Genomic DNA, 27,201 nt, shown 5'->3' on the forward strand with positions numbered 1-27,201 from the left:
TCTGGTTCTGGCTGCTGGCAGTGGGACCTGAAAACTATTTTAATTGTCTCAAAGAGCGTGTGTCCATTGTAGAGACCTGAAGTGGACCTTAAAAGGAGCTTGAAATAAGGAAAAGCCTTTTTAAAGTGCTACTAGTTTGGGCACAGAGCTCTTTTGAACCCTGGGTTCATTTTTTTCTTGCTGCAGGTGCAGGCGATAAAAAAGGGGCATAGTCTAAGGGTAGAAATATGGCCAAGGCTGCTGCTGGGGTGTGCTAGTCCCTTGCTGTGCTGCAGTGTCTTCCTTCCACCACAGCCACTGTGAACTGGCGCAGCTACTGGGCTGCTCATGCAGCAAGCCTCACTTTGGCTTGTTATGTTTATCAGAAAGAAAACCAGTGTTTTTCATTTCTTCACCTCCTTCTCTGTTTTTTTTTTTTTTTTTTTCTCTCTTCTCTGTCTTTTGAGAAATTCAGTTTAGTCTAGAGTTCAGTGTTACTTACCCCAGTGCCGTGCTCTTTGCCGTGACGCCCCTGCCTCATGTCCGGCACAGAGCTTCAGAGAACCAGCAGTGCCGCTGCTGCCCGTCCTGCTCCCTGCTCTCCCTGCCCATTCCGAATTAGGCCGTACCCCCAGCCTCTGCTCAGCAGTGTGAACCATCATCCCAGCCTCCTGCAGACGCAGCGAGGGATAGCCAGAGCAAAGGTGGCTTAAAGGAGACTGGGGAGAGGAGGAAAGAAGCTGCTTCACCATATCTCCAGCAAAGCCACATATTGGTTTACTGGGAGTGCCCCAGTATTGACAGCTGGAGTCTGCCTAGATAATCTATTTGCATGTACCCGGGAGCAGGACAGGCCATGTGAGGGTGGGGGACCAAGCAGCCGATGTCCCCAGCGGCTGTACTGCCCAGGGCACAGCCCTGCAGGTGCCGATGCGTCGAGGAGCCAGTGCTGGCCACAGAGAGTGGGTTTTCCCCACGCCCTTGCCCCATTCCTGTCCTTGCCTGCTGTGCCCAGCTGCCCCGGCAGCACCAGCACAGGAGCAGGGGGCTCTGGGCAGTGCAGGTTGGGCGAGACAGGAGCAGCATTTCCTCAAGTCCCCCCTCTCGTCTGTGGTTGTGCACCTGCGAGCCTGCCCCAAGCTCTCAGCCCATCCAGAGGTGCTGGGGAGCTGGGATGCTGGTGGGATAGGGCAACCCCTGGCAGCAGCAGGGCTGGTGACAGGCTGCAGGAGCGGGACATGCTGCCCAGCCGCGGGGTCAGGACAGCCGAGCCACTCTGCTCCACGTCTCCAGCCTGTGTCAGCACTGTGGGGAGCTGGAAACGGGGGACTGAACAGCCTGAGAAAAAAACTGGGAACAAAAGGGACCCAAAGAGGTTGTCCAAACTACAGTGCCAGCACTGATGTGATTAGAAAAAGAAATAACTAAAGAGCATTTATCAAACTTTACACAAGGCAGGCTGGGAAGTTGTCCGGGGTGAGTGTTATTTGCAGGTTGAACTGCACTTTGCAGGGCAGGCTCTGAGGCACGCCAAGGCGCTGGGCACTGCCGGGGCTGCCGGCTGCCAGCGGGAGGAGCGCCCGGCCATGGCCTGGGCTGGGGCTGCCTGACCTCGCGCCCGCTTCAGTTAGACAGATTTCTCTCTTTTCTTTTTCAGTCTGCAGAATTCTTCGAAATGCTGGAGAAAATGCAGGTGAGCAGCGGTGTGTCGGTGAGGCCTGTTTCCCAGGTTTGCCCTCCCCATGCCCGTCCCCATTTCGCGGTGTGCCAGCTCCCCGCAGACGGCTCCGCTCCTGCCGCTGCCGCAGGGTGACTGTCCTGAAATGTCCTGCCCTGCCCTGCTGGCACCCCCTGTGCTGCTGGAAACAGCTCTGTTATTCTGTCTGTTGGTTTTGTTCCAAACAGGCACCAAAACTTGAAGAACAGAGAACTGGAAGCCAAAAGCATAAGGTTTGTTGATTTATTTTTTTTCTAGCATGGATCTTTTCAAGCACCCCCCCTTATCTCTACAAATCTGGGCTTTAATGTTTGTAGCCAAAGACAGCCACTGTAAGGACTAAAAAGGATTTCAGTGTTATCTAAAAGCAAGGCGCTGATTGAATCGCAAAGATAAGAGAGTGGTGCTTGTAAATCTCTAATCCAGCTTTGTGTCCAAACCTGTGTATTTCAGCGGAGAGTGATTTAAAATGGCTGGGTTTTGTATGAGGCATGGGGAAGCTTGTACCACTAACTGGGTGGGGGAGCAGGGAGCAGCAGGACGGGATGCTGGGGGCTCACAGGCCAGATCCGGGCCGTGCTGGGGGCTCAGCCGCCTTGCCCAATCTCGCCACTCAGCGCCTGGGTCAGGTTTGGGGTGCGGGTTGGCAGGACCAGCTCACTGGGCAGCACTCCCCGATTGTGCTGGGGAAGGCTGTGGTTTTAGGGGACGGCTAGCAGGGAGCAAATACTCATAGGCGGTCTTGTGATTCCTTTTTCCAGGAAGACTACATCCCGTACCCCAGCATCGATGAGGTGGGTGCTCTGCAACACGCTCGGGCAATGCCTTTCCCAGTGCCGACAGAAGGGGAGCGTGCAGAGATCCTGTTCCCAGCAGGAGCTGTGCAAACCCCATCTCCTCTCCCCTTGCTCCACCTCTGTGGCTGAGCTCTTCCCAGGCAGCACAGGAGCCCTCTTCAAGGGGAGGGAAGAGGCACTGGAGAGGGGCAGGATCTGTCCTGCGGCGCGGGGCTAGGGGCTGTTGCGGGAGGGGCAGCCGGGGAGGGGGCAATGAGGCCCCAAAGCTGGACCCCAGCACTGCCCAGCTTCCCTGTTCCTCCCCAGATCCTTGATAAGGGCAGCCCCTACCCACTGATCATCCTGCCCCAGTTCGGGGGATACTGGATTGAAGACCCGGAAAACCTTGGCACGCCCACCTCGTCTGACAGCAGCATCTGCGAGGAGGAGGAGGAAAACCTCAGCCCCAGCACCTATGGGTACAAGCTGGAGTGCAAAGGAGAGGCCAGAGCCTACAGGAAGCATTTTCTGGGGAAGGTAGGTGCTAGAGGCAGTGAGGAGGCAGCTGAAAAATGCTCCTACCCTGCCCAGGAGAAAAAAAAAAGTCCTACAATTGTGAGCAAAATAGGCAAATTTTACAATTTGCCCTCTTGCAAGGAGAAGGGATGGCTGGTGTGCAGCAACGGCCACGGTGCCCAGCCACCTGCAGGAGCCGGGGGGGCGCAGGGCAGTCTCCTGCTGTGCACAAGCTGAGCCACCTTAACCTGCTTTCTCTATTTGTAGGACCATTTAAATTTTTACTGTACGGCCAGCAGCCTGGGAAATCTGATTCTTTCTATTAAGTGTGAGGAGGCAGATGGCACTGAATACTTAAGGATTATACTCAGGTATGGAGAAAAGAAGCACAGTGCTTAGCCAAGTGTTTTCTCTTTGGAAGGCTCTTGCTTTGTTTCTGCTCTAAATGCTGCGGGTGTGCTGGCAGCACACACGTGTCACCCGCATGGAAGGGCTTGGGTTGGGTGGGAAGCCAGAGGCATTGTCCTGTAGTGACTGCCTGACTTCTGATAATGAACACAAGGCTTTGATATGCTGCTGAAACTGAGTGTGGAACTCTCCGTGACACTGGGTAATATCTGTCGTATCTGTCACTGTCCTTCCTGTAATCTGACAAGGCCCAGGGTGGCTGAACTGTTGTCTCATTTCTCCTCCGAACTATGAATATTTTAAGATCTGCAGAGATTAAAAGAAAAAATGAGCCTTTGCTTGCTAACCCAGCCCAGCAAGTCCAGCAGAACATCTCCCAGGGCCTGGCAGAGCCTCCTGCGGCAAGCACGCCACAGAGCCAGCCATGGCTGGCATGCAAGGAAGCTCCGGTGCATCTGGTATCACAGGATCCTCCCGAACATCCGTTCGTTTCTTTTTCTTTGCCAGATCCAAAGTGAAGACGTTGCATGAAAGGATCCCTCTGGCTGGATTTAGCAAGCTGCCTAGCATCCCACAGATAGCAAAGGTAACCGGCACGGGGTGCCTGCTGTGCAGGCATGCAGCGCGTGGCAAAGCCTGCACCATGCTGGGTCTGTGGGGCAGCCGTTCCTTCAGATTTCCCAGGCCAGGCTGCCCGTGGCTGCCTGCTGGCAAGGCTCCAGGCAGGGTCCCAGCACTCCTGCGGGGGCTGATGACACTTTTCCCTTGCTCCCAGGCCTTCTGTGATGATGCCTCCGGACTGAAGTTTAACCCAGTTCTGTATCCCAAGGTGAGGATCTTACCCCATGTTGGTTGCACATTCAGCCAAGGACAGGTAGGGTTAATTCTCTCTTTCTCCCATGACCTAGAAGCTCTGATACAGAGCGTAGGCACTTGTACTGCATCTTCCTAGCTCTGTCCCTTTGCGAAAGTTCCCCTCAGTGCTTTGTATAGATGCAGGGTGTAAGATACTGTTTTTATCTGGGCTCAGCAGTACAGGATCTGGGATAGGACCTGCGTGCACCCACCATGGTCTCATTTGGGAGCTGTCCTCCCAGGCATCACAGCACCTGCCCCGGGCCATGGAGAAGGAGAGAAAGGCTGTGAGGTGTGAAACGGCCTTGGTTTGATGCCTTAAGGTTGACTTGAAACCCGGTGAAAAGTGTTGAGCTTGTGCTTGAGAAGCTGTGTGGGAAGGGGAGCTGCGATGGACGGTTGGCTGTGTGGCGGGACGCGGTGTTTCACCAGCAGTCCCTGCGGGGCACGGCAGGCTGTCCTCGCTGCCCTCACTGCTGACGGGGCCGGGACTTGCTCATCCCCCCACTCGGGGATCGCTTGGCCTAGAGCTCTTGTGCTGCCACAGAAACCCATTATGGGGAAGTTACACAGCAAATCCGTCATTTTCAACTACCTTTTATGTGGCAGACTTCTCATGTGGCAGGCCCAGCAGTGTGTTACGAGGCAGTTTCACCGCCCTTTGATGTAGCCGAGATCAAGGCAATCCATTCATCCATTTTCATTACTCGTGCTGCTACCAAACCATCACCTGGAAGTCTGAGAGCAGCCGCTGCCCACGTCAGGTTGACAGACGCCTCAGACGCGTGCCCACACAGTGAGAGCTGGTTCGGCAGAGCGGGGCCGCTGCCCGCCATGGCCACGGCAGGGCCGGCGCTTGTGGCGGTGGGCAGGAGGCTGTGGGGCCCCTACGGTGGTTGTGGGTTTGGACAGCCGAATGAAATTGTGGTTTGTTTCACTCCAGGCGTCCCAGATGATAGTGTCTTACGATGAACACGAAGTCAATAACACGTTTAAGTTTGGTGTGATCTACCAGAAGTTCAGGCAGGTGAGTAATCCCTGCATCATGCTCACAGAATGAGTCCTGCGGCATCAGGGCTTGTTTGTCAGGAGATGTGTGGGACCCTGAGCCTGAAATTTGGTCCTGTAGTTAATTTTGGGACAATGTTTAAGGACACTGTGTCACTGGTGTCCTTACGAATAATGCACTTCTTACTACTTGGATGTTTCCCTGACTCAAAATATGATGTGGCTGAAGAAAAATCAGTATGAAAATCAGCCTGCAAGCAGCTGTAGGGAAAAATGGATGTGAAAATGCATTTTAGCAGCCGTGGTGTTTTAATCAGATGTATGTTTAGACAGTGAGACCGTTACATTTGTCTTGGAAGGCTGTAGGCTATGCAGACATGCGTTTGCTGAAAATGCTTTCATTAGCCTAGGAACACTGGATGCGAAGCACGGAGACAGCCGAGTCTTATAATTTACCAAAGATTATTCTGACAGGCACCCTAATTATCCTTACATATTGCATTTTATTTTGGATTGAGTAACTCATGGAAGACCGTAATTACGGTCTTGTTGTTTTGAAATATACCACACAGAGGATGATTAAGACTTAGATTTTTCCAATGAAATATTAATCTGTGTTCCAGTATTACCCCTGCTTTATCCTCACATCTCTTTCTCTTGGTCAGAAGTTGTTCTCAGCAGCTTTACTGCTGGAATTTCTTGGTGGCTGAAAGGGCTCTGAACCTGCCCACGCTGGCAGCTGGGAGGCACGTTCGGTGGTGCAAAGCGGGTGCTGAGCACGTTGTGGCAGTGCACAGCACGTTTGGTGGTGCAGAGCGGGTGCTGGCAGCATGGGGATGTCCCTGGCCCCCGGAGCCCCCTCAGTGTGGCCGTAGCCCAGCCCTGTCCTGCCTTGCTGGGAGGTGTGGGCAGCCGGGAGGGGCGCAGCCCTGTTGTGTTGGCTGCCCTCCTGAGATGGGCCTGTGTGTCCTGTAGACCCAGGAGGAAGAGTTGTTTGGCAATAATGAGGAGAGCGCTGCCTTCAAGAACTTCTTGAATTTGTTGGGAGACACCATAACACTGCAGGACTTTAAAGGGTAAGTAAAAAAAATGGTTTTATATATAAATTCAACAAGACACCATATAGTATGTAAAGTACCTCTCGTGCGAGAACAGAAGTCATCTTATTCATGAGCAGTACAAAGCAGAAGCAAATATAGCCTTGGCTTGTTTTTCAAACTTGAGGGAGTTTTCCAGAAAAATTGGAACTGCCAAGAGAAAAGATCCTGCTGTTTGGAGACGATATCTGGTGACACTCAGCTGTAAATGAGAGACTTCCATGGAAGCACACACTGTGCTGAGCGCTGTGCTGCAGGGTCAGGGTCAGCAGAGCCAGGCTGGGAGCAGCCGTGCAGTGCTTGGCCCCGTGGCCGCTGCGGATGCTCACGGCTGCTGCCAGTGCTGAGCCCGTCGCTGTGACCACATTGCCTGCCCTGAGCTCCAGACTAGTACCAGGATGCTCAGTTACAATATATGACGCATGATTTGTTCTCTCCCATTTGCTAGCTACTAGATAAAGATAAATGAGCTGGTTTGTTCTATCACCTTGTCCCTGACAACCGCCTATAGGCTTTGGTAAGCTTTCAATTAATATTTCTTCATTTCTCCCTTAATTTCTCTTTGGTTCTAGTTTTCGAGGAGGCCTGGATGTCAGCCACGGGCAGACGGGAGCCGAGTCTGTGTACACCGTGTTCAGGGACAGGGAGATCATGTTTCATGTCTCTACAAAGCTGCCTTTTACTGAAGGAGATACACAGCAGGTAAGAGATGTACAGATGCCTTCCAGCAGCCATGTGTCGCTGCTACAGCCGTGTGGGAGCTGTGACCTACCCAGCGCCACAGCCACGGAAGTCCGTGCTCCAGAGCACCCTGACCCCTGTGTGCCGGGGAAGGCTGCTGCCGCCTGTGCTCCTGGTCTGCAGGAGCCTGCACACACAGCACTGATGTGGCAGAGCTGCCTGCTTTTACCAACCACGTTTTCCCTTTCCGCTCAGCTGCAGAGGAAGAGACACATTGGCAATGACATTGTGGCAATTATCTTTCAAGAAGAGAACACGCCGTTCGTCCCAGACATGATTGCCTCCAATTTCTTGCATGCCTACATTGTTGTACAGGTGGAAAACCCCGAGACAGATAACACATCCTACAAGGTAGGGGGAATCTCAACTTGCACGTGTTGATGTTCGCTTTGGCCCCAGGCATGAGATGGTGCCTGTGGAGCTCTGCTCACTCTCACGGATGTCTTTGCTTCCTCTTCAGGCAGTTCACGCCCAGCTCATGTGTATGTGCATTGTTTGTATGTAATTGTGCAGTAGGACAGACTTAAATTCCAAATTTCACATTCATTTACGTGTACTCAGTGATATATACATAACCGGAGTATGTATATATTGAATGTACATATGTATACACACAAATATTTATGTATGTACTATTACGTAGTGTGTGTATACATACACAGGTGTATGCTCATTTATTAAGAATTTTGGACTTTTTAATAAGGATTTTTTGACTAAATACTTGAATAAACCTCAGGACAGCTCATGCCCTCCTAAACACAGCACTCAAGCGTGGGTAGCATAAACCCTGCTCTCCCTCTGCTTTCCATCAGGAGGTCAGTAGAACATCACATTTCAAGCTGAAAGCACACCGCTTAGAGCCATGAATGAAAACAAAGTTCATAGGAAGTAAATGTAAAGAGCACTGCAGCCAGTCCTGCCCTGGCAGCTCTGGGTGCCGCAGTCGGCAGGCAGGGGCACCTCTGCCAGGCTGGGAGCATCGCCTGGGGTGCAGGGGCCACGCTGGGGGCTGCCCTCGTGCCCCTGCCTCACCGGCTCCTCCTGGCCCTGCAGGTCTCCGTCACGGCCCGCGAGGACGTCCCCTCCTTTGGCCCGCCGCTGCCGAGCCCGCCGGTTTTTCAGAAGGTGAGAAATGGGTCTGAAAGCGTGTACCAAGTCAGGAGGAATATACGTGTGTGTGTCCAGGATGCTTCAGAGCATGCCCTGTTGGGGGGAAATGTGATTTGTGGGGTTTACACACATTATTGGTAGCGAGGACTGCGAGTCTGTGGCAGGGCAGGAGGCCGTGCATGGTGTGTCGTCGTGCAGCATCACCCCTGCAGGGTGGCAGATGCGGCTCCCCGGGGCACTGCTCGTTGTTGGGTCCGTAGGGTTACGCTACCAGAATTGCCAGGAGCAGTATGATGGCTGGTATTCAGCCTTGCCTCTCTTGCTCCCCCAGAGCCCTGAGTTCAGGGAGTTCCTGCTGACCAAGCTCATCAATGCTGAGAACGCCTGCTGCAAGTCAGACAAGTTTGCAAAGCTGGAGGTAACGCTCACTGCCTTCCACCTCGCGCCACCCCAAACTGCCCTATAGCACCCTGCAACACCCCGTACCACCCCAAACCACCCCCTACCACCCTGCGGTGCCCTGTGTGAAGGCTGGGAGGTGTGCAGCGGGGTGCAGAGGGCTCTCTCCATTTCTCCTCCCAAACTGCTCTTCCCGGCACTGAGCCAGGCCAGCACTCGCCAGCAGTGCGAGCAGGCGGGCGTCCTCGCGCCCGAGGCCGGCCCCGGCTGAGCCGGCTGTCACTCCCCAGGACCGAACGCGTGCCGCCTTGCTGGACAACCTGCACGACGAGCTCCACGGGCACACCCAGACCATGCTGGGGCTGGGGCCCGAGGAGGACAAACTGGAGAATGGAGGGCATGGAGGCTTTCTGGAATCGTTCAAGGTAAGCCCCAATCCCTTGCCAAAAGTAGGGTTAAAACATGCCTGGGGTGGGCGAAACATCTTCGGGGCTGAGCACCGGGCGCGCTGTGCTGCGGGAGGGCGGCTGGCGGGAGGTGGCTGGTGTCAGCCACAACAGGAGCCACAGTGAGAGGGTGCTGAGGGAGGGAAGGTGCTGCCATGCCAGGGTGAAGGTGTGGGGTGGGTGTAAGTGGGGACAGCAGGAAGAGTGGGCTGGAAAAAAGGAGAAAGAAATGAACGACCTGGAGGAAATTCTGGGTGACCGTTCCAGGTACGGACACCGACCTGCGGGGTAGCAGGGAACAGCCCTGGTAAAGCAGGGAAGGCTTTTGGACAATGTCCCTGACCAGGAGCCATGGCCAGAAGCCTCATGCAAAGGCTTCTGTAAGACAGTGATGGGGAGCTGCTGGGAAGGGCTTGCCCTTTGGGCTGGCTGTGTACAGGGGGTGATGCATGGAGTGCCCGGCTGGGGCTCCCCATCCCCGTGGTGGGTGATACCCGTGCCCTGGCTCTGGGCACACGTCTCCTTTGCACCTCTCCCTGTCCTGTTCCAGGTGGCTCTGGCCACAGCTGCGGCAGGGATTGCTGCTGGTGCCGTGGTGTCCCCTGCTGTGGTGGGCAGGGAGGGCTGTGTGGGCACAGTGCTGGAGACAGCTCCTGGAGCTGTGCTATAAGCACAGCTTTCTCTTTATCATAGAGAAAGTGGCACTTGTAGGAGGTTAACCTTGCCATACCGCAGGCAGCTGTGGAGGTGGGATGAGCAGTGCTGAGGGGTTTTGTCTGGTCCCTCACAGAGGAGGGGGTGGAGGCTCAGCTCTGTCCTGCTTAGGTACGAGATGGGCTGCAGAACCTGAGGTACCACGCAGTCATCTGTCACAGTGTACTTCCCGGCCTCAGACATCAATGTTAAATGATTGTTTTCTCACACGCCTTTGTGTATGAGAAGATGCACTTTGATTTCTTGGCATTTCAGGGTTTCCTGGGGCGTGTGGTGCATCCAGCTGCTGGAGCTGGCTTGCACTTGCCCCTCCACCTCGGGACCGCACTGCTGGGCTGCTTGCTAGCTTACCTCCTGCACAGTGTGTTCCTGGAGTGAGCGTGGGGCAGGGAAGTGGCAAGCACGGAGGGCTGGGAGCAGGGCAAGACGTGATCTGCTCCATTTCTGTTTGCCTGTCGCATCACATCGGTGAGCCAGCCCTTGGCCCGCTCCCTCCCAGCCTCTCCGTGGGCACCGTGGCTCTCGGAGTGCTGGCCCTCGGGGACATGCGGTACATGAAGCGGTGCCGGGGTGAGGGGCTGCGCCGGGCAGCAGGTGGGTGCTGGGAGCACCGCAGGGCTCCGCGGCATCAGCAGTGCCAGGAAGAGACCTTCCTGCCTGCGTGTCGCGGGCAGCCAGGGTGGCTGGCAGCAGAGCGACCTGCTGCTTTCACCTGCGGACACTGACAAATTTTGTATGAGTTGCTGATCCTAATAAATCCGGTCTGATGGACGCTTGCTTGCAGTTCGTTACTCGAGGGGCAGGAGGGGCTGAGCGTGGGGCTGCTGGGGACACCGCGGTCCCTGTGCAAGCAGGGTTCTGCACAGTGCAGCAGATTTTGGTACCTGTGGGGTTTTACAACTGGCTGAAGCCAGCAGCAAAGCCACCTGTGCACCACAGGATGTGGTGCTGGGCACCTTCAGAAATACGCCCCTTGCTGGCTAGTTCCCTCTGACATCTCTTTACCTTGAGCTGTCATTGAATGGGTTGGGGAAGAACGTAGCCATGGCATGGTAGATAGCACAGCAGAAATTCAGAAGGTAATAGCTGCAAAGGAAAAGTTTACTGTAATTGGCACACTGGTATCATAGTCCAGTTTGGGCTCCAGTTACTATGGTGACTACAGTAATTAAAATAAGTGTATGGATTTTTTTTAACTTGCGCATTTCACTGTTGCTTTTCATAGTGTGTGCCAGACTTTCAAAAGATCTTGTGGTCTTATTTGTAAGTGCTTGGGACAACAACTGAGGGAAGGCTTTAAAAATAGCTCAGGTCCTGTTTAAGCATCCAGAATGAGTGTTCAGATTTACAAAAGGTCTCTGCCTCCAGTATGCGCAGCTCTGGTTACCACAGTTTTGAGTCAAAACACATTAAAGTTGTCCTCATTTCCTGCTTGTGCAGTTCATGCTCACAGAGCTGTGCCTTTGGTCCTTTTTCTGGCGGACTTGGAATACTCTTCACATCCCTTTGTGTTCACACCAAGCACAGCACCGCTCCGGTCTCTGTCAGTGGACTGGAGCCAGCACCTTGTCTGGAGAGAGCAGGGGCACCAGACCTTATCCTGGGATCTTCTTCCTGATAACCAGTCTACACCAAAATCAGCACAGATGTCTCAGGCCAGCTGGGAGAAGGCTGTGGTTTGCTGAATAGCATGGTGCCGAAGGCTGCATGGGAATCATCATGCAGCCAGCCTCCCAGCCTCGAGAGCGGGCAAAAAAGCATGCCTAGAGAAAGCATGTCTGGAGATGCAGGGAGCAAGGAGTGCAGACAGGGCACTGCAGGGTCTGGAGGGATGAAGGCTGAGGAGCAGCCACAGGCTGCAGCTGCTGGTAGCTGCCACAGGAACACGGCTCAGCTCTCCTCCATGGCCACTGCAGAGACGAGTGGGCCAAATGAGCAGCAGAAGCACTTTGGGCAGGATGTGTTTAGCAAGCATAAGCATGCTGAAGACCAGAAACACTTGTGCTGATGAGGATGTGAAGCCTCCAGCGCTGTGATGTTTAGGGGCTGGTAGATGGACCTGTCAGCAGTGCGGGCAGCGGGGAGGGCTGGGGGCTCCTTGCAGACCTTTCCACTCCAAATCCAGGGAGAGGTGCCGGGGTGTGCACCCGAATGCAGCTATACAGCTGGGCTGCAGCTGCTGTTCCTTGGGGCATTTTGGAAGGTTGTGCACACGCAGGGCAGGAGCCAGGGCTCCAGGGCTTGTCCCGGCCCTGCTGCTGCTCTCAGCCCTGGCACCCCGTGACTGCAGGATGAACCCCACCGCGGTGCCCGCGCAGCTCCTGCTGCTGCCAGGGCAGCTGCTGTGGGCACGTGGCAGCGCTGCGGGTGGTGCTGGCGCTGCTGGGTGAAGCAGGAGGCAGGCTGCATGCCAGCAGGGCCTGGGGCTGGGACGGCTTTGGGCAGCAGCAGGCCCCTAGGTGGTGGTGACCGCTGTCCCCTGTCCCTCGCGGCCACAGAGAGCCATCCGAGTGCGCAGCCACTCCATGGAGACGATGGTGGGCAGCCAGAAGAAGCACCATGGCGGTGGCATCCCGGGCAGCCTGAGTGGGGGCATCGCGCACAACAGCGGCGAGGTGACCAAGACCACCTTCTCGGTGAGCATGGCCGCGTGGCCACATGTCCTGCTGTCCCTCTGTCTGTCCCTCCCTCCCCATCCCAGCGGGGCGCTGCACCCTGCTGGAGCCGCGTGGCAGTCGCCTGAGCAGACAAAGAACAAAGGGACAAGGAGAGGATCTGGGTACAGCACGCTTTTGTGTGTGTTGTTAGAATCAGGTTTGTTTTGTGGAAGAACCAGAAGATCGGCTTCCTGTCATTTCTTTAGCCCAAAAGTACATAGAAGATGTAAAAGGAATTCTGGTATTACACATTTTCTAGATGTGCAGGCTGAGAATTGCGAGCAGCATAATTCCTAGTAGGATGTTTGGTCTCTGGAGTTCCCAGGATGGAGCTCTGCTCTCTGAACGTGGGCTGTTTCCTTCTTGCAGCCCCCCGTTCCAGCAGCCACGGCCAAGAACCAGTCGAGGAGTCCCATCAAGCGCCGGTCAGGGCTGTTCCCCCGCCTGCACACGGGGTCTGAGAGCCAGTCGGAGAGCAGGACAAGGTGGTAAGTCTGACATTGTCCTGGTTGCTGGGTCAGAAACGCCCAGTATGTGTTAAACATTGCAGGAGCTGTTGGCTGGTGCTGGAGGCCTTGCAGTGTGTCTGGGGTGTTGAAACCCCCCCTTTTCCACACCAGGCAGCCACAAGGGCTTCTTCTGCCATGTTCAAGGCTATGGTGTCCTGAATGCCTTCTCTCTGTTTTATATCAAAGCGGTGGTATCCAAAGAGCATCTGTTACTCTTACAGTTTAGCACTTGGTGCTAGGAATATAATTTGACCATCCATTTTAAGTCTCTTGTGTAACTCACGCAGCCTGCTTTTTTGTGCCCTCAGCGACAGTGTTTCTGGAGCCCAGAAGACACCAGATATGGGACATTCATCACAAGAGATGAAATCTGAAACCTCATCCAACCCCAGCTCCCCTGAAATATGCCCCAACAAAGACAGGTGAGTAGAACAGAGCTCAATCCTCCTCTGAGCTCAAATTCTTGCAAGCCCCTGTGTAGCTAACAGCCATCAGGGACTGTTGAACAAAATCTTCAGGTCTTAGTATAAATAAGTTTGATATTAAGGGATAAAAAAAAGATTCTGGTGATTCATGCACACAGCTCCTTTATGGTCTGAAAATAGTCATCTTTAAAAAAGAACAGTAGCAAGGAATGGTATTCGACAGGAGTTGTCCAAAACCAGGCACGGGAGCAGGCACATGGTGTAGAGCCAGCCAGGCCCTCGTGTTTCTGCTGGTGCCACTGGCAAGCTGCTTTGTCCCGTTGTCCGGGGGGTTTGCTCCTAGCAGTGCCCCGAGCAGCAGGTCCCTGTGGTGCCCACAAGGCGCTCAGCTCTGCTTGCGGCAGCCGCGTCATTTCTTTCCGTATCACTTTGTCTCCTAGGCCATTCATCAAGCTGAAGGAGAACGGGAGGTCAAACATCTCACGCTCCTCCTCGAGCACCAGCAGCTTCAGCAGCACGGCGGGAGAGAGCGAGACACTGGAGGAGTACGACAGCGTGGTAGGCACCAGCCCCTGCGCCTCCTGCTCCTGGGCTCACGCAGCCAGAGCTCTGCAGGTTCCTCGGCAGCCCTGGGTCCCTGGGTGCTGCCTGGCGGGGCAGGAGGCTGGCAGGGGGTCTGCTCCGGAGCATAAGCCTTCCTGGGGGCTCTCTGATGAGCACGGCTGTAACAAGACGTGAGCAGAGCCCTGGGACATAAACTTGCTGCAGGAGATGGAGCTGTGCCTCGCTCTCTCCCATGCAGGGAAGCCAGCCGTCCACGGCGTCGCCCTTCAAGCAGGACGTGTTTGTCTACAGCGCATCGCCTGGCAGTGAGAGCCCGAGCATGGGGGCCGCGGCCACCCCGGTCATCATGAGCAGGAGCCCCACAGGTGGGTGTGGGGGCATCCCCCGGGGGGGCAGCTCTGGAATCGCAGCAGCTGCCAGGCAGGGGCAGCAGGAGAGGCCGCGGGATGCCGCGGGGGCATGCCCGGGGCATGGCTGTGGCGCTGGTGCTGTGCTTCCACAGGGAGTTTGCTTCCCTGCTAAGTCAGAGGTAGCTTCTGTGGTGGCTCTGTTTACTCCACTCCCTCCTGACAGACATTTGCAGTAGTCTTGGAAACTCGCTGTCTCCAAGGAATAAGCCGTGACTCACAAATTATTTAATAAACGAACAGCATTCCTTGGGCCTGGCTCTATTGCCCCTGCTGCTAACTTAACTCTGTACTAATTCCGTCCATTTTAGTCAGACAATTAGCAAAGTGAGGCACAAGTCGGCATGAGCAAAATCAGGCCCTTTGTTAGTGCAGTGCGGCGGTGACGACACCGCTCTGCTCGGGGAGCCCTGGGGTGTCTGCAGCGCCTGCTCCTCGCCTGCACGTCACAACCCTTTAATTTCCCCGTGCGCTGTGGTCCTGCCGGAAGGAACCACGATTCAAATGAAAACGCACATTATGAACTTAGGAGCACTTTGCAAAATAGACAGAGCTGCAAATCCACTGTTAACAGCTTGGTAACTGGGAACAGCTCAGGAGAAAAACTAAGCTGGAAAATGCAGTCTGGCTTGCTTGCTTTTTGTATCTCTGCACCCCACAAGTCCTCCTCCTTATTTTATTAGAGAATTTCTGAATGAGTAAAACAGCCTCTTTTAATGCTTAAAGTGTTTATTTTGCATTTTTCCTGCCAAGAGCATTGAAATCCACCCATACTTGTACGGATCAGTCATTTGTTGTAGCCTTTTCAGTGGCATTTCCAGTAGAAACACTGTGAAATGTAATTAAGCCTCAATTTATTCCATCAAAACCACTTAATGTACAGATTTTGCCAAACATTCAGCCAAGATAGACTAAATATTTGTAACACTGGTGACAATCTATTAAAGTGCCTGGCTGCTGCGCTGGTAGCACAGCAGTCAGCACTACAGCTTCAACGAACGCGCTTGCTCGTGGATTAGTACTATTTTTGCTTTTCCCCACCCTCCAGCAGATATAAAGAACAGAAACTCTCCAAGGTCAAATCTGAAGTTCCGCTTCGACAAACTCAGCCACGGCAGCTCCAGCACGGTAGGTGCCGCGGCTCTCAGGGGGGATGCACAGGGCCACATCCTGCCCTACCTGGCCATGGGGCAGGGGCAGAGCCCGCAGCGCTTGTGCCATGGGGCAGTGCTTGTGTGGGTCTGCACGGGAACACTGAGGGTGACAGAGACGGGACATCCATGGGGGAACAGCCCCGCTCCTCTGGGCCGGTAGGGCAGGGCTGTGCAGCACGGGGCAGCCTCTCCGTGCAGGCAGGGTGCAGCGCAGGGCACGGCCCAGCCCCTGGTGTGCTGTGTCCCACCTCCCCTGCTCCCAGACGCAGTGCTGGAGCTGCTGTGGGTCCTCCTGAGAATAAATACAGGAGATGCGGGGAGGAGGGCTTGGTGACTTCTTGTGCCTTTTTTTGCAACTCAGCTGTATTCTGGTTTTTCATTTAGAGCCACTAGCAGGAGAAAGAAGTCAAGAACTTTTCAGCGGTAAGTGTTCCTAACACTGTTGTGCACAGTGATTCATCTCATCTGTGGTATAAGGTCATCACTTTCATAAAGGTCACGTGTATCCTTTAGTGATAGCCCATATTGGCCAATTGCAGTGTTTACTATTAAATATGTGATCAATAACGTGTCTTACAGCATCCTAAATGCTTTTGTGAGATGAGGGCAGCACTGATTGAGAAAAACAGCAGTGTTTAATGATGGGAATGATTGGTGCCCCTCAGTGCCACCATGTAGCAGTATGTATTTCTTTCTGGGGTGCTTCTAAATGTTCCCCACAGCAGTTCTGCCACCTGCTTTCAGGGAAGTTGCTGCACGGCTGCAGCGGCTGCACTGAGTCCTGCCAGGGACAGGGGCAGCCAGCCCCCTGCTTCCACCCTGCAGCTCCACCAGTGCCTGCGTGTTCTCGTGCCTGGAGGCATTTACAAGTTTGTTTCCTGGTTCTCCCACAGGCTTGAGTTCCTGCAGCCTTTTTTGTCATGCAATTCATGGTATTTGTTAGGAAGTTTGTAGCTGAGCAGAAGAGCCCTCAAAACTTAAGAGGAGAGGAAATTCCATTTCCAAAAGCACTGGCTTCTAAAAGCCCCAATCTTCTCCCATCACCTGAGTCTCCTTCTCTCCCTGCCTGGGGCCACTTGGCGCCTCTGAGAGGATGGGCACTGCCACACCACTGCCATACCAGCACCCTACTGTATGGCTTTGGCTCCTTCCCTGGGGCTGGCACATCGTAGCCACCACTGCAGGGATATCTTCAGGAGTGAGAATATTCAAAGTCTCTGAGGCTTTTATCCTTTTTCTTTGTTTTCAGAATTTTTTGTTCCAATAAAGGGAAAACTCTTCACCACCCAGTGGGAACGCGCACACCCTGCACTAACAGCGAGGTCCCCTCATCGCTGCAGCTGCACCCTGCGCCAGGAGGAAGCCGTCAGTGTCACTGTGCAGCCGCTCCTGTCCTCTGGCAGAGACCCAGCCACCCTGCCCCAGCCGATGGCGTTGCTAGCTCGGGGGCACCCTGCGCACTGCCCCAGGAGACCCCTGCCCACCCGCCCCACGTCCCCCTGCAGTGCTGGGCGCGCTGCGGCGCTGGGGCCAGGTGAGCGCCGTGCCTCTGCCCCAGCGGGAGACCTGCACCCTGCGGCTGGGGCACCAGCACCAGTCTCCCCCCTGAGGCTGGCCTGCCCATCCCGGGGGGCGGGAGGGAGGCCAGGTGGATCCCCCCCGAGGTTTGGGGGTCTCCTCCCTGTATGTGTAGTATCAGTGCGGAAACACTTTCTTTTTGTATTTTTCCCTTATGGAAGGGCAGGCGGTCAGGGCGCAGTTAGGGCTTTCAGTGGGCTGGTCATGGTGGCTTTCCCCCCATTGTTGCTCTCCTCTGCCAGGGGTCAGGAGGCAGCAGAGCAATGCTGCCCAGCACGGGGCTGGCAGGGCAGCTGCACAGGACCTCATGAGCTGCCCTCTCTTCTCCTCCTGACCAGTTTTGCTCCTTGGGTTGCAAATTTTCAAGGCAAATGCAGCCTCGTGTCCCGTGCCTCCTCAGGTGCTGGCACAGGAGGCAGCCGGGGTTGACTTGCCCTCTCTTGGCAGCTCAGGAGATGGTGTAGGTGGCCTCTGTGTTTTTTCCCTGACCAAAACTCCATGCATGGGCCTGGAAAAGATTAACCAAAGCTAAAGCTGTAGTATAACTAAATACTAAATCTGGCACTTGGAGTGGATTTATTCTGTGGGCTCTACCTTATCCTGTGTGTTAGCTTGCCAGGCAAACAAATGTATAAAGCGCCAGTGATTTTTGATGGCATTGGGCTTTACCCCTTGCAGAATTTGTCCCTCTGCTTTTGAACATGCTTTTGTTTACTTTAAAAGAAGAGGATTATGAGTTCTGGAAGGTGACTTCCCTATAACACCCTTTTCCAAAAAATACCTCTCTAATCATGCCACAGAAGTCCCTTTGCTCTTATGGAGCTTTGTCTAAAGTTTACTGAAGTCTGTCCACTAATTTCAGGATGCTCATAGATTTCCCTCATGGATTTTTTAAATAATACACTGCAGTGCTGCAGAGGTGCAGAACTGCATCTTGCCATAATCCGTAATCTTTGCAAAAAACACCCCATGAAATAAGGTTCTTGATTTCAAGTGAAAACAAAACTTTGAGTGCCAAAGTTAATCATACACCGCTGGAGCTCAGAGGCACAGGCATGTCTGAGCAGCTGGGCTGGTGGCTGTGGTGATGCACGGGGCGAGGGCTTGTGGCAGAAACCCACTGCCCCTGCCCCACCACCTCCCACCTGGGCCAGAGCAAAACCGGGCTGATCCGAACCAGCTGTGCTGAATGAGGCTCTGCGTGGAACTGGGAAACAACCGGAATGTGTGCTCCAAATGGGTGCTCCCACTTGTGCGTGTGATTTGCACATTCGAATAGAAAAGGCAGTTGCCCTCCTGGGAGAAGAGTCAGGTTAAAGAAGGAGCCACATTGTGGAAAAAACAGAGAACACTTTCATGGGCATTGAGCGCACTGTAGAGGATCAGTAAATACAAATAACCAGCAGTGGTGACACTCCCTCCTGCTTTCAGTGAGTTGCTTTTAAATAACATTTAAATCTTGAGATTTTCTTTGAAAGAGGAGAAGCACAACACATTTAGCCCGGTCCGCAGCTAGCTCTGGATGTCTCACATTCCAGATACTTTGCTGTTCAGTTCTGCTGTCTGACGATGCTTCAGTAGCACTTTTAAGCCCATCCCCAGTTCTTCCTCCTAGAAGCTTTTGGTCTGGTTTTCTTATGCCCTGCAGTGAATACTGACTGGTGCAAAACCTTGTTTTGAGGGGCTGTTTTTGTTTGTTCGTTTGTTTTTCTCCTATGAAGTTGCTTGATTCTATAGATGTCATCATTCGCATGGGTGTTGATCTCTGTGAGATCTTTCAGCAGAAGATGCAGTGGCTACTCTTGTCTGGGTTTTTCATTTTGAGTTGTTTTTTCTTTTTTTCTCACTTGAAACTGTGACTTTCCTTTTTGACCTAGGTCAATTTGTAGAATTATTAGAAGGTGGTTAAAAGGCACACAGGACAGTTTGAAGCTCCAGGGAGAGAGATGCAATGTGTTAGATGTGTCCTGAGCCGTTCCGACCGGCTGGGAGGGCAGCAGGGCCGGGCAGACAAGGTCTGCCAGCTGCTCCTATACTTCCTGGGACAGTTTCAAAAGTGCTGCTCACAACTGGCTGTAAAACCAGCTCCTAAATAACAATGGGCTTTTAAAGCTCCTGTCCTAGCCAAGCTCTAGTGTGGCTTCTGCCTATCTGCCCTGCCCTGCAGCCCTGTGCAGCAGCCTTTCAGTTCTGGGATTGTCCTAGGTCACCCTGCAGCAGCGCTGGGGACTGCTGAGCAGTTGTGTTCAACCTCGGAGGCATTTGCACTCCAGCAGTGGGTGAAGATGTTCCTGCATATATATTGCAAAATGTTTTGTGCTTACATGTGACACACACACACATACATATACGTATATATATATATATATAACAGAAAGGATCCCTCGCTGACACTAACTGGTGGGGCAGTGCGCGTCAGAGCTCGGCAGCTCCTGCCTGCTGCTGGTGCTGGTGCTCTGCGGCGCAGGGAGCCCAGCATGGGGCTGCCGGGGGCTGCCCAGGAGGCCTCAGGGCCGCTGCTCCGTGGGCTTAGCAGTCGCAGCCCAGGGCTCGGGGCTGCAGCGGGGATGCCTGGTGTCAGCCTCAGAGCAGCGGTTTGCCTGTCCCGTCTGCACTGTTTACATGCCCGCAGCTCACACCAAACTCAGAAATGATGTTGCACAGCGAACGCCAGAGGTAGGACTGCAGCCTGGGGAGGCTCAACGGGATTTCCTGGCCGTGTAGGACAGGTCTCTGCTGTCTGGGTGTTTGCTCTCCTTTTTCCCCTGGGTTTCGGTGCCCTGGTTACTCCTGCCGCACCCTGCCTCCTGCTTGGCACAGACTTGCTGGCTATCCTGCTGGGGGCAGGATCAGGCCCAAGCCCAGGCCCAGGTCTGCCTCCCAGGCACAGCGTTATGGCTCAGGGCTGTGCCATCCACACCATAAGGCTCTGGGGATGTGTTTCAGTCCCTCGTGCACATCCCTGCCCACCCCACAGACCCCCGGGGCACAGCAGGGCCCGTCCTAAGGGCGAGGGTGCGCGGGAGGCACCGGCACCACGGGCCTCCTTTGAGGGCTCCCCAAGCCAAGCACACGCTCAAGCACAACGTGAAAGTGCTTTTTTTTCTGGGTGGAGAGGTGGGGTGCTAAGCACAGGTCCAGCTTCTTTCCAGCATTTTGGGGGTCTTCAGGAATGGCAGCTGAAGGGGCCAGGATACTTCCTTACCATAACTGGGCTTGTTAACCCCAACTGAGGATCTGGCTCAGAGGTTTCTCGGCTGTCTTTGTCTTGACTGCAAGAGGTGGTTAGCACTGATAACTGCTCTTAAAGGCGGTCAGAGCTCAGCACCTCTGCAGATCACACCTCGCACTCATGCTGCTTTGCCTATGTTCCGACTCTGTCCACTAGAGCTGGTCAAGAAGCTCTCATTTCTGAATCTTAGAGCATGCTTTCATTATGTTTTAATGAATGTAGCACTGCGTATACCCTGCAAAGGAAAATGCTGAATTTATATCATTAGAATGTGAAGAGAGTTTATAGAGTGAAAAAAAATCTTGAAGAAATGTATCTGACAAAAGTTTATTTTTTATGTAGAGAGGCGGTGCTTTGTAGTTCCTGGTGGCCTGTCTGTTGTAAATAATGTACATTTAATTTATTGCTATGGTAGCAGATTGTATTTGTTATGTATAAAACTAAAGGTTCACAAATGTATATTTTGTTGCTTAAATGTGTCTTTGCAAAATTCACAATAAATAACATATTTTGTGTCTGTATGTGTATTATATTATGTATGTCCATGAAGGGACAGCTTTAGCTGAGCTCCCTGGGGACAGTCTGGGGTCTTTATACCCCTGTGAAAACCATGCAATGGCATAGACTGGGGTTGAGCTGTTACTGAGGTGGGTAAGATCAAATAAAGTTACGATCCAAAGCAGAAGAGTACCAGAGTGTAAGAAGGTGCAGATCAGGACATCTCTGCTGGTCTTAGTGACGCTAGGACCAGGTCAGCAGGCAAGGATCCAGCATCTGTTCCCCACGCATCGGAGTTTCCATCAAGTGACCTGTTCTGTCTGAGTTGGTCAGCGTATGCCTAATATAAGCCATGCAGTGTCAGAGTTAGAACTAAAACCTGTTCCTGTCAGTCGCAGACCATGTGTGGTATGGAAAACAAACAATTTCATAAAATGAAAATGAACAAGCAGCAATTTGGTTTCTCTAAAACAGCTTCGTTTACCACAGAGCTTCAGTCTCTGGCATCTTGGCTGCCTTACGGACATCCTCTCTGAGTGAACTATGAAATTGGATTTTCTCTCTCAAGTTCCTCAGGAACCATTTCAAATCCCTCTAATTTCCCAGCTCTCTTCCTCCCAGGACACTAAGAAAAAGCCATTATTGTACAGAGGAAGCCTGTCTGGTGCGTTTTTCCCCACAGCTCAGGCTGAATGACAAACAAAGCTATTCGCCAGTGTTATTTTTCTAACATTTTGTGATGGGGGAGAAAACCCATCAACAGGCACGCGTAAGAACAAAATGCTTGTGCTGGGGAGGGAACAAGCCCAGCGGAGGAGCATGGGGTCCCTGGAGCGATGGGTGAGCAGCGTGGGCGCTGTTCCTCAGACTCCCCTGCTTCCACCAGGAGTGGCAGAGGAGCAACAAAACAAAGCATGCAAAGTTCAGGTTCTCTTAATGCATCCTGACTGTTGTAAAACTTATACTCACAGCTCCCCACTTTGCCCGTAATGAGAGTAAGAATTCTGGAAGGCAAGCTTCATTTACTTTGGCATGAAATGATAGCCCCCTGCTATCATTGTCAGGTGGACACAACCCAAGCCCCTTCTCTCTGCCCACCGGAGGCCCCTTCTCTCTGCCAACCTCACACCTTTGAGTGTCCCCTTGCCCACCAGGACTTTCCATGCATGACCAGCAAAGTGCCTGGACGCTGGCAGCCTGCTTTTGTCCTGCTTTGGCTGTGTTACAGCTGTGGAGCTGCTGGGTGCACAGCCACCACCACACCTCGTGCAGCGCCCTGAGCTGCAGCCAAAGCCCCGCAGCCAGCCTCAGCCACAGCCACTTGCTGCTTTGGAGTGAGGCAAAGTTTCCAGATCCAAACCCATTCAGGTGAGCCTGCATTAAGTGGGGATCTGAGACTCTATGCTGCAGGACGTGGGACGCCGACTGGACTTGCTACGTGAGGCCGAACAGGTGCCACGTTCTGACCACGGCTGTGGGGTCTTGTGGCATTTAAATCTGGGATAGCTGCAAAGACAGTGGTCATACTCCACAGGCTATTGAAAAGCATAACTGCTAAACTAATTCCTCCCAGCTTCTTCCTTCCTCCCTCTCCACTGCCCCCATCCCCAACAGCACCAAAACCTCACAGCAACGCATTGTGGACAACCTCCTACCAGCACAAAAAGCAGGCACCGTACAGCAAAGCACCACAGAACATGAGTGGCTCCTGACCACATGCCAAATGTCCTAAGGTACGGTATAACAAGGCGAGGTAAAGTCGGCGGGGGGATGCAGGGGCAGCTGGTGCAGCGCACGCACAGCGGTGCTCCCCGGGGGCTGCCTGCAGGGCGGGGGCTGCCTGCAGGGCTGGGGCTGGGTGGGCCCCTGGCAGCCCCCAGGGCGGTAGCACTGACACAGGGCACTGAGCTGCTCGGGGTGCAGCGTAGCTGAGCCACAGGGAGTCAAGCACCAGGAAGCTCCCTGGTGACACTGGGCACAGTTGTATTTGCTGGTAAGGGTGATTACAAGACATCCAGGGCAGTAAGGCACTCTGTGGTCACAGGGCAGATTCTCTCCTGATTTTGTCTACATGCGTTATGTGGCTTTAACTGGACCAGTGTACGTGCGGTGTTGTTAGCTCTGATTATTATTTCACATCACCACTGAAAAGAAATAAATCCATGCAAAATATGCAAGAACGGCCAGCTGTCTGGTTAAACATGTGTGCTCTGCTCCTCCCACGGTGGCTGCTGCCAGCTGTGAAGTGTACACAGCAGCTACCAGACCCAGATTGTGCTCTCATCCAGCAAACGGTGAACCAGCTCTGAGTCAGTATCTGTGTCACCAAAGCCCATCTCTGGCTGAAACAAAGTGCAGTCCAAGGTGAAGTCACTTCCTTCTTCCTTCCTTCTAAAAATCTATGGTTGTTATAAAAAAAAAAAAAAAGTAATGGAAATGTATATTTTTCAAGACAAGCTCAACCTGGTTTTGTTCCCTCCTGCCAGAATTTAAATACATGTCAACTGAGCAATTTGCATGACTTTGCAAAGTCACTGGGGAGAGCAAAAGGCTTTGGGGGTCTGTGCCAGGGAGACCTCTGTGCACTGCCCCCACTGTCCGCTCAGATCGGGAGAGGGGACAGATCTGCCCCGGCTTTGAGCTCAGGGAACAACCGTTGACATTCTCCACATGTCAGACACAGATACTATTTCATTCCTCCCACTTAGCCTATTTTCAGCCAAGGACAACATGCCATGCCCAGCACAAACTGGAGCAGCCATCAGTGGTGCCTCGGTCTGCCCACAGTCCCTGCCCAGCATCTTGGGGCTCACGAGCATCATCCTGAACAGCTCAGCATGAGGAATGTGGGCAAGAAGCTGGTCTCTCCTCAGACATTTCCTCAACCTGATTTTGAAATCAGAGGGCTTTCACAGCAGGGAAATCAAATGAGAATTAAACTCAAGTGCATTTATTTAACAGAAAAGAGCAGAGAGGTTGTCACGAATGAGCATGAAACATTTATTGAGGTTCCTGTGAACAGAGGCTTGGCCACACAGCCTCTCTTACATTAGTACATGCACAGAGACAATCCCTCCGCCACTCTCACTGTAACAGGAGATATAACGGAGTAGTTTCTTTTCCCACCAGACCGACTGTTGCTTTGCAAATCATTGCAAACCTCAAAGCTGCAGAGGGAACATGCCCACAGGACTATGTGACCTCAGCATGGGCTACAAGGCAGCCACCAGCTGGGAGGAGCTAAGGAGTGTCCAAATGCTTTGGGTGGCAAATCAAAGTCTGCTGAACAGCCTGATTAACCTGCTGGGGAGGTTAGAAGAGGCAGATGGGTGGCAGCAGAAAGGTTGGACTGAGAGGGAGAGCTATGTTGGGCTGCTCCTTGAACGATGGTAAGGTGTCCAAACTGAGTTTCTCACGCATTTTGTTCGCTTGGATGAAGCAGTGTAAGAGAAGCCCTTCTGATGGGGTGAGCAATAAATATAAAGGTGTTTTGCTTTGTTTTCTCACAATGGATGGGGGAAAGGCTGATATAAGCCAAGGGCAGTGGGAGAACCTGGGAAGCATGGTGTGTATCTTGGGAATGTGGGTGCCTGCGATGTGCCCTCAGCTCCCTCTAACGAGTGTGGTGCTGCCTGCTCTGGTGTCACTGGCCCTGCAGGGGTACCTGCTCCTTCCTGCAGTACCCTGCTGACACAGCCCCATCTGCGTGATTGTGGAGCCCTGCTCCTGCTGTTTTTAAGCACTGCAGCTGCATATTTCTCATCAGCTAAGGCAAGTTTTTGGCGGGGTTGTGGGTTCAGTAACAGAAGTTTGTGGCCTGCAGACAGGAACTGGAGACTTATTTTCTTGACCTGGTGCTGGCTTGTAGCCTGCTTGCAGATGCCAGCTGACCCGCTGCTTTCAGTTTCTTCACCTGAATCTGCTCCCTGACCTTAAAAGGGCAGTTTACGCTGCGGTGCTTCCCTTCAGCACAAATACTGTGCAAGTGCTCCGCCTGCTGAAAAGCCGAGATAAGTCTTAATGTGTGTGGCCATATTAAAGCCTGGGTGATTTAAGTATTTGCTCTTAGGGCTTTTAGCGATGATAACACAGAACTAGGCAAACAGAAAACAATTATGCTTTTGAGAAGCTTGAAGTTACTACTTTCTGCAATGTATGCATAACCTCCAACACAAGGGAGAATGTATACTTTTCAATAAAAGCATTTTGTATTACAGTATGATAAAAAGTTAGTTTAAGCTACCTGCAAATTCATGAGTATTTGGGAAGTGACATGAAGCAACAAGTGATGCAATGCAAAACTAAATTGTGAATTCATAGCACTCTAGCACAGCTGGAAATGATTTTTTTTTTTTTTTTTTTAATATCTCAGACTTGAAGCTTGGGATGTGGTTTGGGATACAACTGGAACATCACAGTAGTACTTGCTCACCAATTACCTTTTTGGACAGCTGCTGCACCCTGACTGTTGCTTGTCCCCTCTGTGCTTCATTTGGGACATAGGAGATTCCCTATCAGAATGCTTCTTTTTCTGTTACCTAAAACAAGACTGCTCTGAGATGCCCTGAGAAAGCTGTCATGGATTTTTGTCTTGTTCTCTTTATGGGCTTGCACAAGGAAGGCAGTAGCTGTGTGTTTCCCAGCTTTGTGTTTGATGGTGCAAATGAACCAGGACACCAAGGTATGGGCTCAGATTTCTCTCCCAGGGTGGATGATCTGAGTGTTTGCTGTAAAGTGAGGGCTGATTCCACAGTAGAATTTGTTGATATCTTATTTGTGTGCTGCAGAATATCCACTGAGGACTCTGTATGAAAACACATGCATGGATTTGTTATGATCCTGACCAAACTAAGTGTGCAGCAAAAGCAGCCCACCATCTATGCACTGGTCTTTCATGCAGTGTGAAATCCTTGACAGTGCCTCACATACAGAGAAGTATCAACCCCAAGAGATTTCAAGTTAAACTTTAAGTAGTGTGAGACAATGATGACAGTTAAACAAGCAATTTAGGTATACCTTTTAAAGATGTATATAAATATTTTGTATACCTAGCAGATGGGTGAGTTTTGAATTAACAGAGGAATATTCCAGCCAGAATGTGGAAACTTGCCCAAATAATCTGGACTCTAAAATCAATTGGGAGAGAAACAACTTCCAGACAGCTTTGAAAAACTTCTCATAATAGACCTCATTGCAAGAGCTGCTTCCCTAGTTCTTATAGCTCAAAATGTGAGGGCTGTAGAAACAACCATTTAAGTCCAGGACTTGGAGGGCAGCAATTGACCTAAATTGTTCACTTTTACAGCTGAGACTGACCAAATCCTTATGTGACATGCTTCATAATGTTCGACTGCTGGAAGCCTTGCTCATCAGGTGAAATGTAAAACCAAATACTGCAAATCCTTTTCCCAAGAGGCCATTAAGTCTGATCTTGAGTTTGGGTGGTGCTTTCTGGACAGGAAGCTCTTCCAATTTTAGCTGAAGAACGTGTTTCAGTTCAGCCATAGCATGTTTAAGACACTCACCATAATTTATTCCAGAAGTAGCTGCAATTATGATAAGCTGTGTACACAAATTTACAGCTCAGTCTTATTCCATATAATTTTGAACTTGAGTTGCTTAAATCAGGATCCTAATTTTCTAGGCTCTATAGACAGAGATGCACAGGATGAATGGCACTTGGTAACTGTGTTGCTCTTCCTTTTCTTATGAACTACAGAAAATCTAATCAAACATGAATCCAGGCATAAGAGGAAAATAAAAATAATCATTAGAGCATTTTACCTCCTAGAAGTTTATTACTACATTACTTGCTAAATTAAGCTGTTTTCTTTACATATGTAACTGCTTATAGGCTTGACTAATTTTCTCACCTGGAAGTGATCTTTCCTTTTCTCTTCTTCAGAAGGCATTAATGGTTTGCTTGGGTCTTTAATTCATTTGCTTCCAGCTCTCCTTTGCTGTTATAACACAGCTCATCAACAGCATCAGTCAAGAAAACTCCTCGTGCTACTCCAAACATGGGAATCTCTCATGCACGGCCACTAGGCAGACAAATTTCATGTAACGATGTGTGAGATTTTTGTCTTCAAGTGACTATCCACATAGTCTAAAGAGCATCCTGTATGGACTCGAGTGATTTGGGCTGGATATGAGAAAGTCAGCCAGGAAGACTGAAATTAAACATCAAGAATGCAACAAATAACTTATCTCGTTCCTTGGCAGCTTCCCCGTTAATCTCACTAGTTTCAAAGATAGTCTCATTTAAGAAGAGCAGAAAGCTAGCCTGATTATCTTAACTTCTCTTGGTGAATAACTGTCAAAAAATTCCTATCAGCAACCTCAATCAAATAGGAAAATTTTGTTGAAAACTTTAGTTTTAACAAGTTCCTTGAAACTCAGACTGCAGAA

The 27,201-nt window shown here is 52.0% G+C and overlaps 1 protein-coding gene across 1 annotated transcript in view; it reads left to right on the forward strand.

Annotated features, from left to right (window-relative positions):
• Positions 1-16,988, forward strand: part of RAP1GAP2 (RAP1 GTPase activating protein 2) — a gene marked incomplete at its 5' end in the record, with an annotated part of 72,578 nt that extends 55,590 nt beyond the window's left edge. The window contains 22 exons of the mRNA XM_084299445.1: positions 1,637-1,672; positions 1,885-1,929; positions 2,458-2,490; positions 2,800-3,009; positions 3,256-3,359; positions 3,904-3,982; positions 4,172-4,225; positions 5,195-5,278; positions 6,235-6,335; positions 6,929-7,058; positions 7,293-7,448; positions 8,151-8,222; positions 8,539-8,625; positions 8,897-9,031; positions 12,265-12,402; positions 12,793-12,911; positions 13,241-13,354; positions 13,798-13,915; positions 14,160-14,286; positions 15,380-15,456; positions 15,867-15,905; positions 16,732-16,988. Of these exons, the coding sequence (XP_084155571.1) occupies positions 1,637-1,672; positions 1,885-1,929; positions 2,458-2,490; positions 2,800-3,009; positions 3,256-3,359; positions 3,904-3,982; positions 4,172-4,225; positions 5,195-5,278; positions 6,235-6,335; positions 6,929-7,058; positions 7,293-7,448; positions 8,151-8,222; positions 8,539-8,625; positions 8,897-9,031; positions 12,265-12,402; positions 12,793-12,911; positions 13,241-13,354; positions 13,798-13,915; positions 14,160-14,286; positions 15,380-15,456; positions 15,867-15,875 (2,028 nt within the window). The 3' untranslated portion in view covers positions 15,876-15,905; positions 16,732-16,988. The remainder of the gene's footprint in view (positions 1-1,636; positions 1,673-1,884; positions 1,930-2,457; positions 2,491-2,799; positions 3,010-3,255; positions 3,360-3,903; positions 3,983-4,171; positions 4,226-5,194; positions 5,279-6,234; positions 6,336-6,928; positions 7,059-7,292; positions 7,449-8,150; positions 8,223-8,538; positions 8,626-8,896; positions 9,032-12,264; positions 12,403-12,792; positions 12,912-13,240; positions 13,355-13,797; positions 13,916-14,159; positions 14,287-15,379; positions 15,457-15,866; positions 15,906-16,731) is intronic.
• Between the last annotated feature and the right edge of the window lie 10,213 nt (positions 16,989-27,201).

This window comes from Netta rufina (assembly GCF_964035555.1).
Source record: "Netta rufina genome assembly, chromosome: 21".
Classification (NCBI taxonomy): domain Eukaryota; kingdom Metazoa; phylum Chordata; class Aves; order Anseriformes; family Anatidae; genus Netta; species Netta rufina.